At 34.7% G+C, this 12,210-nt stretch overlaps 1 protein-coding gene across 1 annotated transcript; it reads left to right on the top strand.

Moving 5' to 3' along the window:
* Positions 1-3,931: 3,931 nt before the first annotated feature.
* LOC146998604 (uncharacterized) lies at positions 3,932-11,665 on the top strand. Its single transcript, XM_085811236.1, has 3 exons — positions 3,932-4,090; positions 8,347-8,504; positions 11,439-11,665. The coding sequence occupies exons 1-3, from the start codon at positions 3,973-3,975 to the stop codon at positions 11,616-11,618; spliced, it is 456 nt and encodes a 151-aa protein (XP_085667362.1). The 5' UTR covers positions 3,932-3,972; the 3' UTR covers positions 11,619-11,665.
* Positions 11,666-12,210: the final 545 nt, after the last annotated feature.

The following is a 12,210-nucleotide window of genomic DNA, read 5'->3' as shown; positions in this document are numbered from 1 at the left end:
CGGCGATCTCATTGCCGACAGTGCCAAGGTGAGCACGTGTTCAATATAATTTGGGTTTTGTACCTGTTGGAATGGGCGTTAACCCTTTGCGGCACAGTATGGACACACATAAAAATTTCCTTCTGTACGCAGAGAAAAATTGAATGAAAAAGGATTTATAGGTTACTGTATATTACTCTGAATCTTCTTTATTTATAGTAGATGGCAGCTCAACACAAACCAGTCCATATATTTTAGCCATGTTTAGTTTTTTAAGACCCTCATTTTTCAGAGAAATCTTTCAGATTTTTTAGGGTATAAAAGGAATTGTTTGAAAAGAAATTTCGATGTTATGTTTTTGGCTGTATGCTAATCTCCTTATTCTATATTAGTTTTAAATTTTTACCTGGAAGTCTTGCCTAAACCCTAGGCGAACCCTAGGTGTGTCCAGACCGTGATCACCGATCATCTAGGACAACTGAGAATCTGTATTCTTTGTTTCTCCACATCTCATCGGTCAGTTCATTGACAACAATGCTCGTTTCAGCACTCTTTTCGAAGCTTTATTCAATCAGTGTGCCCACTTTGGGCACACCCACAGAATTAAAACGATAAGTGCTATCTTCACAAAATTTTACTTGTGTACTCCTCTAGGCCTAATTAGACTGCCTACATTTTTTTAAATCAAAACTCCGACTTTAAAAGGTAGCGAGCCGGAAAGGGTTAAAGATATTGAATACCTCTCACTAATAGAGAGCGAGTTTGGCCTAGTATAGCTTGAAGTTTCGAAACACTGTCAGATATCATTACACTAACTGTAGAGAACACTTCTGCAATTTAATTGCCTCTCGAATTGCCAACAGTTCTGCCTGGAAGATGGAATTTGATTTGTTTAATTTTGTTTTCCAGGTTTTCATTTGGATTTCATTGCAAATAGCGCAAAAGGCACAAACTACACCCAACTCTGTTTTAGATCCATCTGTGAATATTTGTAATTGAAATAAGTTAATCGGTAAGTTTTTAAGCAAATTTTATGGGAATAAATAATGCTGGATGAATATCTTGGTTTTGTCTGAGTTTCCTTATAATGTGAGGAATGAAAGATAGTAGAACTGAAGGCACGTGGTTGTCGCAAAAGACGTGTTACTTTGGTTTTAACCCCTTCTTTCAGTAGAGTGAGGGTTATTGGAAGAATGTCTGCTAAAATTTGTAAAGAACTTAGAGTGTCCGGTAAGCTTTAGTGATTGGTAGAAGAAATACACGTTGTAGAGAAAGTGATTATCTTTGAGCATGTTATTTAGAGTCATGCCCCAAGCAGAAGCACCACATAAGTGAATCTTCTCAATTACTGTACGATACTACATTATAGACATTACATAAACACACACATACATGCTCGTATACACATTACATATGGGGAGGGAAAACTACGAAAATGTCCGTGCAGCGAGCTCGTCAAACCCAGGTCAATCAAACCCAGGTCGGAACTACCAGTGTTCAGCCATTTTTACAGCTCGGTGCTTTATCTATCTGTAACGCCAGTATTTCTTGCAAAGCTATGCACGAAGACATGCCTCCGCTTTGGCAGACAGAGCGTTTTTTGCCATAAGGTTTAGCTTAATTGGATACTAATATGATAAAATGGGAGAAATTGACATTTATACAGACGAGTCAGGTCTGGGAGACGACAATGCTTTAACATACGTTATATATTATTATAGGGCAGAGATTGAGAATAATAAATTTAAACTCAATAGTTATAACTCAGTTTATCAAGCGGAAGCTATTGCTATTTTTTATTCATTGAAATGGATTAAGAAGACTCTTAAAGGGAAATATGATATACATATTTATTCTGACAGTCTGGCAGTTCTTCAAGCTCTCACACGACTGATTGAATAAAGCTTCGAAAAGAGTGCTGAAACGAGCATTGTTGTCAATGAACTGACCGATGAGATGTGGAGAAACAAAGAATACAGACTCTCAGTTGTCCTAGATGATCGGTGATCACGGTCTGGACACACCTAGGGTTCGCCGTTTGATTTTAGGCAAGACTTCCAGGTAAAAATTTAAAACTAATATAGAATAAGGAGATTAGCATACAGCCAAAAACATAACATCGAAATTTCTTTTCAAACAATTCCTTTTATACCCTAAAAAATCTGAAAGATTTCTTTGAAAAATGAGGGTCTTAAAAAACTAAACATGGCTAAAAAGACAATGCTTTAAGAGTATATATTAGAGAAATATATAAGGACTTGAGAGAAAATCAAAATATTGTGTTTAATTGTTTGAAGGGACATGTTGGACATTTTGGAAATGAGAGAGCGGACGCACTGGACAAGGAGGCAATTACCGACGTTAATGCTCATGATATTGATGTACAGGGATCAACAAGGAAAGCTGTGACTATTATGAAAAATTATATTTATGATGAATGGAGGGAGGAGTGGGAAAGGTATGATCGAAATAAAGGTTATATGAAATTTGTTAAACTTGAAAAAGGTTTATGTTACTCAGACATTGACGTTAACAATATCATCGCAGGTGATGGCCATTTTTCTTTTTATTTTGAAAGGTTTAAATTACAAGAGTCTGACCTCTGTGATATCTGTAAAGAACCGGGCACTGCGGAGCATTATGTGGAAACATGTAAATATTTTACTGCTAATCAGGAATGAGTTTAGGAAAAATGAGGTTTTCAACATATATGGTATTTCAAATGATTTTAAAAGAGTTTAGAAATTTGCCAACAAAATGATGGAGCAGATTAATCATGATAAGCGGGTAGTAGGGATTTTAATTTTAATTTTTTTAGTTATGTTCTTTATGTCTGTTTATTGGAGGTGTTGTTGTTTCTGGCTTGCTCTGGTGCAGCCTGCAAAAAGGCCGTAGGGCGACGTAAAGTTCTCCAGGAGGGTTGGGCTGCGTCCCTCATCTTATCTCATTAGCTTATGTCAGCGGTTTTCAACCCTTTGACTAACGCGTACCATCTAAACCTTTAGTACCACCACTACAAAGTTCTACTACCACCACCACCACTCTGGAACAAAGCTCAGATCGCATAAATTTACGAGTGTTAGAGAAAAAATGTAATCAGGATGTTGAGGTTTTAATTTTTGAATTTAATAATTAAAACTACTTTGCGTATCACCGGGTGAGAACCCCTTTTTTATGTCTTACAAGGCTTATGACCTCAAATAGAAAAGAGAATAATTAGATCGAAGCTAAAATATATGTTTCTTTTGGATGGGAAGAACTGCATTAAAGTATTTTTTAAAATGAAATTTTAAGCTTGCTATTTACTCTAATGTCAATTAAATTAACATTTTTTCACATTACAAAAAAATGAAAAATTGTTAATCAATACCGAAAAAGCATTTAAATAACGGAAAATTCAATATACACACCATTAAAAACAGGAACTTCTTGAATCTGTGCAATGAGCACGTTTAAAAAATAATGATCCTGATAATACTGATTATAATTACCTTTTGTGACATAAAAATGAAAAACCGATTGCTACTTAGTATTGAATATAGAAAATTCTATGCATTTCAAGTGCAAAAGTCAAGTTTTAAGAGCAGAATTTTGTATTACTATATCAAAATTTCAAAATCGTAACTTCTTGAATTTTGCAAACTAGCACATTTTAGAAGATATATACAACTGTGAACTTTATTTGATTCTAATTATAATTACATTTTCAGACGTAAAAAAGCAAAATTATTAATCATTCTTGTAGAATGTTGTAAATGCAGAAAATTAAACGTTGGTATCAAAAATTCAACATTTCTATTCCAGAGAATTCTGGAAAATTTGTTATGTTTAGCACGAACGATATATCAATATCAGTGACGTGGCAACGATTTGAAATATCAAAGAAATAAAAACTAAATGTTACCGAAAGTGTTAAAATAATTATGTTTACAGGTGAAGATTTTCTCTAAGATTCAGATAAAATTTAGAATGTTAGCCATCTGGTAAGATAAAATGTTCCTCTCGCTAAGTAAAGGTGTTAACGGTCTCCTTGAAGCGTACGACGGATTGCTAACCACGCAGAAACAGAGATTGATTTTTGTTATTGCGGCTTTCTTCGGCGTTTTCGCAGGTAAGTAGAACGGTTCCATAGCTTTTGACGATTATATTTCCTTTTCTCCGTTTCACTTTAACTTCAGTACTTTCTGTTTAATACATAGCATTTGATAAAGTCATCATTCAAAAGCGAGAAAAAAATGACGACAAACGTTTTTTATTTTATTTCTTTAGCAAAAATGTCCAACAATTAGTTATTAATTCATTTACTTATTGCGTTTGCTGTTATTTAATAAAATATATTTTACAGTAGACGTAACTTATTGATATTAAAAAAAACACTTCTGTTTCTCTTTTTATGCAATTTGCTCTTTTTTTTTTTTTTTTTTTTATTTGTAATCACTTTTCGTCGGCTTCAACATCTGAAATCGGATGTTATTAGTTTCATGTGTACGATCTTCGTATCCTCTCAAAACAGAAATATCTATCACTTTGTAAGGATTATGTTAATTTATTCTTAACAGTTAAATTTTAAGTTAAAGTTCCTTTCTTGTGAAATTCTTAACTTCAACTTACTACTTCCGGCCAGAACGTAGTTTTGGAATCTTGCTGAATATTTAATGAAGAGGAGCGGTATTTAAACCACGAAGTTACTTACAGGTGACAGGTGACGGAGGACGGGGGCGCCTGGTGTCTAACGTAGGTAAACAGGCATATGCCCGCTTCCTCCACTATCTAGAGGCAACAACTCCCTGGAGCCCCATGAGTTTATTAAGATCTTAAAAAACAAAAGTTAACATGGCCATACAAGGGCTAGACTGCATGTAGTACATTGTAAGAACGTGAGACAACTAAAGATTGTGGTTACAGAGGTAGAACAAAATAAGGCATAAACGTAAAACATAAATGGAAACATATAAAAAGAAACAGAAACTTATAAAGAACACTAAAAACACAAAAACGTACACTAAGATACACTAATACACGGAACTAAACACTAAAAACACAGAACACATATAGATAAACACGATACAGACAATTATATAATGTGGACACATAAAAACAAAACACTTGATGATGTTATGAGACGCATAATAGCACGTAATTATTTAAACAGCGCGCGTGATATTGAGAGAACACTCAATAGGGCACGCATATATACGTGAACATTGTGATGACAATAGGTCATGAAGGAATGATAGTAATAGTACGCACAAGAAAACGCGTAGATATACAAGATGCATTGTAAGGACTAAGGTGCATGATACAACTTGATGCAATATAATGGTAATAGTACATGATGCAATAATGTTAGTAATTCACATAACAGGTAATAGTACACACATAGAGAGAATTAGAGTTTCTGATTTACCCGCGTCTGCCTTTTTGGCCACTCTCTCTCTCAAAGCTGTTATTACGCTCGGCCGTACTCAGGCCCTTGCTAAGCTTCGTAGTCAAATAAGTTAAGGAGCCAACTCGATTTGAATCTTGATAGCTTCGGCTATATTTCTTTAGTTAATCTTAGTTTTAGTTTAATTCTTAGTCTTTTAAGTTCAAGCCCGAGTGAGGGCTTTGTTTGTACACTCCCAGGTGGAGTTTTGTTAAATCTTATTGAAATAATAAAGGGTTAGTTACCCTTCTATCTTGTTGTTTCTTGTCACCCGAACTTGAGTCATCATTCGCTATCTAGTTCTTAAAACTCGTCATTTCCAACATTAACTTAGAATTACAAAGTGAGAAACTCTACAACTTCTTTAGCAAAACACAGCATGCTAACATTCGCGAACGTGTGTAAGCGATCGAATGAAAAAAAAGTACGCAGTTACTCCTCGAATAGTTATGTCTATCCTTTGTTACAAAAATAAATAAATAAATAAATAAAAATCTCGCTATGACTCAATTTATGATGGAATAATATCATTACATGTCTTTCCTTCCACATTTTGGTACTGCTGCTTTCAACAGCACGTGAGGCACCATATCATCGCTATAAGCAAAAATGGTATTGCCACCGTGTACTACCTTTCCGTATTTTATTGAGTATTAAACAAGGTGACATGCAATCATACAGATGTTATACATTTGGAGATACAGCACTGCATATTATTACATTTGGTGATGGTCATGTTCATAGGGAAGTGAGATACAATAAAGTTCGTAATAATAAACACAATAAGTAAATACAGCAAAGATATAGTGAGAGTCAGTACAGTGTGGTGCACACAGTTGTTAGGGCACACAGCTCAAATATGATACACTTGGTAATTGAACCATAAGTCCAGATGGTTCATGTCAGTTTATAAGGTATTTCTCCCACTTCCCTAGTGAGACTTCGTGGTGTAGTGGTTCCGCACACTCGGCCGGTATCCAGAGGTCCGTGGTTTGATTCCCGTCGAAGGCAGTTGCATATTTTTCATCTTTCCTGCTTCCAATTAGCCTAATGACTCTATAAGTGGGGCTCGAAGTAAAAAGGGTTGTGGATGATGATTCTCCGCACCCAGGATTTGGCGACTAGGTCCCCTAAAACCCTAGTCACCCTTTAAAAGGGGAGTATATAAGGTATTTCTCCCACTTCCCTAGCGAGCCTTCGTGGTGTAGTGGTTCTGCAGGCTGGGCGGGTATTTCAGAGGTCCGTGGTTCGATTCCCGGCGAAGGTGGTGGCATAATTTTAATCTTTCCTGCTTCCAATTAGCCTAATGACGGTGCTACTTTGGTAGACGGTTGCACGGAGTTTTGGCGATTTACGTTGGCGCAATTGTTGGCGTGATTTTTACAATCGTCAGCCATCTTGAAAAACGCTGTTTTTACGCATAGTAAAGTATTCGAAACTTAAAAAAAAATAAATATCGTTAAAAGTAATGGATTAATTTTTTGTTGAAAATAAGTAAGGCAGGCAAGTGTAAATAAATACATTTACTATGAGTATAAAGTACTAAAGTAAGGCTATTATTACTTTCATATAGCAAAAAAGAGAATAAAAACACCGCTATAAAAACATTGTGCCAACGTTTAATTAGATTAAAATATTACTGAAATTGAATATCGAATTAAAAACCATCCTACCAACATTTAAAAGAATTAGAATATTATTAAATTCAAATACTTTAAAATACGTTATATAAAATATAATTAACATTAAAACATATGTGACAATAATTATCTCAGCAATTTTTGAAAATAGTGTATTAATTTTTTAACAAAAATTGAAGTATACAATTATAAAATAAAAGAAAAATATGTACTTACATTTTTTTGAGTAATTTAATCTCTTGTTTATTGATAAGTACCACAAAAAAAATCGAAATCATAATTGAATCGGATCTTTTAACCATCTTCATCTGTTATCCAAATATCTCGCACTTCATTGAAGAAGGAATTAGCGAGGTTTCCTCCAAAATGTCCTCTGACGCTATTAACAATTTATAAATAAATCTTTGATTAGGAAAGACAGGTTGGCCAAAATAAAGTCTCAAAGGGCAATTTTTTTATTCCGATACCAATAATTTTTGGTAATTACCAATAACAGCATTCGTCTTCGAAACGGAGATATCCATTCCATTTGAAATCCGAGGAATTCGAAGAGATGAATAATAAAATTTTAAAATGGCGCGGTAATGCAGTCACCAATCAGGGAGCTGATTACATCACACATAGAATTAAAATTATTTAAATAATCATTCATAATAAAATCATTTCTAAAACAAATGCAAAATTAAATTTTATTTTAATATTTAACAGCCATAAATAATGTTTAAAACATTAGATTAAATTTATAGATATTAATAAAACCAATTACTTTTTAAGTAAGGTGACGTCATTGATTACATCATCCACAACATAAAATTATATAAAATATTATAAGCAACAAAATTTTTATTTCAAATAAAAATGTAGAATTGAATTGATTTTTAATATTTAGAAACCATAAATAATATTTAAAACACGGGAAGTTATGCAGTTATGCATAATAAAACGCATTATTTTTTTAATAAAATGACAACAAAGTATCGGTTACCATAAATAACTTATCCAGCAATGGGTTTACCATAAGTTGTATTACTCGCCAAAAGGCAAATCGCCAAAAAGTCGCCAAAATCCGTGCAACCGTCTACCAAAGTAGCACCCTAATGACTCTACAAGTTCAGTGGATCGCACTCGATCGGAATCAGCTCTGTTACAAGGCACGTTATGGAGGTATGGCATTTTTTTTATTTTATTTTTTTTATTATTTTTTTTTTTTTTTCATTAACATGTTTGTAATGAAAATGCTTTCTATATCAGTTTTGATATTTGAATGACTTTATTTCTATGAGATTTTCTTTCTTCTCTTAGCTGGCGAAGATATAGATACTCCAGATTTTCAGTGCCACATATTGTATGAATACGATGCTTCAACAAAAGGAACAGTTTCCAGTCCATTCTATGGTAAGAGGCCCGTCTACGACGATGGATTATGGTGCGAGTGTAGAATAAGAGCATTAGAAGGCTACGTAAGTATTGCCTTTAATAATATTAAGGTTCCATGAGATCCAAATGTTACAGTATGCAATATTGAAGAATACTGAATTACTGAACAAATATACAGATTTATGCTTTTGGGGGTTTTTCCTTGTAATGGACATTATAACTGCATGATTATTTGTTACTAAAATTTCTCAGACAGCTATGAATGTTTTAACCCCATTCGGAGCAAAGTGTTTAAATGAAACATCATTCTCAGCGTACGTGGTGACAAAAGCAAAATGAAGGAACAAATTAAATGCAGAATATGAAACGCGCCTGCAGATACCAATTATAGAGCTACAATTCGACAGCTTATGCAAAACGCGCAAGCACATACTTGTCATTAAATATAATGCAAAGGTAGGTGACACCTCGAATATAGAGTAATGCTATGAATGAATGAATTGCATCAATTTTGTTCAAAATGTTTTAAATAAAATATACGAAACTTTTTTTTTTTCCCTTATGTACGTTCCTTACGTACTATAACACACTGATAGGGTCCGCGCTACAGTTTCGGCCGCCCAGTGCCTGAAAAAATTTCTGAAAAAAAATTCAAAATTCTACTGCACGGTGCGCATATTTTACAAGTGCACATCTATGTAGCCACCGAGGGAGTGGCTTCTAGGACGGACCAATGGGCATCCAGTAATCTTTCTGTATGTCACATGACCTTTCGCGTGCTTTAAGATTTAAGCAAGATGGTTGAAAATATTTTGCCACGCAATTTTCTGTACAAAATAATTAAAGCATCGCCGATTTCTTATGAAAATTTTCATTGCAAAATTAGATCAAATATAAGCAATTGTGAGGATTTCACTACCTGATTCAAAGAATTTGAAATCAATACAAACACATGTTGGATACTCCTCAAAAATATCCATGTGATATATTACTTAATAAGTGGTAAATAAGATGAAATATGTGATAAACATCTGAGCCCAAATGCTATCTTTAGATAAAACTATGCATATGAAAAAAATATTTACACCAATTATATACGTAAGTAGAAGTCAGCACATTTTTTTGCAGACTGTATGAAAAAGATGTTCTATAATAATATAGCCAACCCAGAATTTTATTCAAAGTGACCATGACTAATTTGCATTCGTATATATTTATCGTATTAAATTTTACATTTAATAATTGTTACTCTTAAATGTACTGTCTAAACAAGAAATACTCATCAAACAGAATGAATTGATTTTATCTACAACGAATATATTCAATATATCAATTTATTCACATATAACTTTTAGTGTTAATAATGGATATAATCAGATCATACACAATATGTATTCGGAATCTTACACTTTGAAATTCAAAAGAACGCAAGCGCTGAAATAAAAAAACACTATATTCATTGTAATACTTCCAGTCCTTCTCAGCTCAATAAGAAATATTTGAATTCTCTTAATCTATAGGTGTTAGTAAATCTGTAATACTCGAGACTAATTGTAGCTTGAGTCATTTTCTCGATGTAAAGAGCGATAATATGCCGTGAAATTCAATCCAAATATTAATGCGTGATAAAAATCGCGAAAGTGAAGTGTCAGCGATTTATTAAACTCAGAAAATAAAAGCACTACGAGATTTTCTACTATTACGCAATATACTAATTATAACTGCGAAACAAATGCAAATTAAAATATAAGCAACATATACGCTCACATGCACGAAGATTTAGCGTCACAAATTAGCTCAATAGAATCTCATTGGTCCATTTTCGAAACCCCTCCCTCAGTGGCTACGCTGATGTGCACTCGTGAAACATGCGCCCGGTGCGCCGCACTAACTTCACACTGTCTGGCGCCGGCACTGCGGTATTCATTTACTTTAAATATTATTTTAAAATATATTTTTGTAAGGGAAAATGGAGTTTCCCGAAGTACAGTATACTTCTAAGGATTGCCTGAGTGTCACTGAATATTAAGGCTGAAGATCCGTACTATAAAAGAAATGACTCATGTTCCATATAATTTTAAAACCGGATTATCAGCATGTCGATGCAGTGATACGAGGGAATACGAAAAGCATTTTGTTTATTATTTAGTTACAGTTATTTTTTTGCCACAAATATTATACCGGTTTCCAATCCTGAAAGCATCGTCTTCAAGTTCGTTGCACTTGTAGTTTTAACACTTAAGTAACAGCCAGATCCAAGAAATGTTGTTATTGTTACTTACGCTCAATTGTCTGACAGTAACATCAGCCCAAGCCCACGAAATCCCTCGTGGCAAGGAGCTCAAGATGCGGCCTGTCGTTGAAAACAGCCTCGATCACTTTACAGTTGACAGTGCGATTTAGCTCGATTCCGCCTCCAATTTTGATGGAGAGCACCCGGGGGACGAGTCCGAGGGCCTCCCACTCCTCTCCTCTTTCACCAAACCGCGCGAGAGGACTTTCGGCTCTACGAATACTCAGAGTGCCGCCATGCTGCGCCTACATTTACAAACATCCATGCCTTCTCCGGGATTCGAATCCGGGCCCTTCGGCATAGCAGTCAGCGACGCTAACCACTATACCAGTTGGGCGGCTAGATCCAAGAAATGGCACTATCAACTCCCCCCCCTCCATCTAGTGTGGGGGGAGGGAGAATTTGAGACTGCTCGAACTCCGGCAGTTTCATCTCTCGGAGTCGTCGATGGAGCATGGTGAATTAATTTGCAGAATAATGTATTAGTTGTTAGAACTCATATTTAGTGTCTGCATATTTATATTTTGTAATCTTTTTCTAAACAACATGACATATATAAGTGCATTTATAAAATTTATACTTAAAAAGGTAATTTGTCAAATAGGAGTAGCCTATAATCGGTACAAATTGTTACTACTCTTAACCAAATTTTGCATATGTATATTATTGTAATAGACCTACTGCTTGGCGGATAACGACTACATTTTGTGTTTCTGTTTTAAAGTTCAGGGAGCCGACTGGAGCTGTTCGCGCTGTGTTCTCGAGACTTCTCCCACCCTTCCGTGCGAGCGTCAACGCTGTGCGACGGATAGTCATGGCAGAAGAAACTGGGGAGCATTACTTTCGGGACAGAATTTGTGCAGACCTATACAGAACGGTCATCCTACAGTCTGCCTTCTTGTGATAAAACTTTATACACTAAACTGCAATAAATTTAGCATTTGAAAGTTATTTTCTTCTCTTTCAGAAAATCAAGTTGACTTTCAAAGATTTTGATCTCGATCCATCCAGCGGTTGCATGCAGGACCGATTGGTGGTATACAGGACTAAAAAGAGAAGGGCTAGCTCATAGAGCTTTTCCCCCTGAAGCAGAAAGTGAAAAGTGATGACGTAGTCATGATGACACTGAGCGCGCCAATATAATTCACAGCTTGGAAATTAGCGTTTTTGAAACAGCGTTTAAAATGAGCTGTGTGTGAAAAATAGCTATAATTTGGAAGAGGCAATGTTACTGCTTTATGCATTTTAGACTGAACCATTAAAATTTTAATAATGCTTACTCAATTTTAAAATAATAGATAAAATGTGCTACTTTTTTAACATAAAGTTCCGTGGGTATTTTTTATTTTTATTTGCAGGTTTTTTTTATTTAATGCACGTTTATTTCTAATCATTTCTTTATTTGCATGCTAACTGAGAGAATTTTGATACTGCTTCTAAGATAACTATAATATCAGCTATGTAAATGTACTCAAAAAACAACTTTACATCGACAT

The sequence above is a fragment of the Stegodyphus dumicola genome, chromosome 2 (assembly GCF_044657685.1).
Source record: "Stegodyphus dumicola isolate Sdum_Otavi_A_Nest chromosome 2, ASM4465768v1".
Classification (NCBI taxonomy): Eukaryota; Metazoa; Arthropoda; class Arachnida; order Araneae; family Eresidae; genus Stegodyphus; species Stegodyphus dumicola.
Note: the sequence above shows the minus strand (reverse complement) of the source record. Positions and strands in the feature narration are given on the sequence as shown.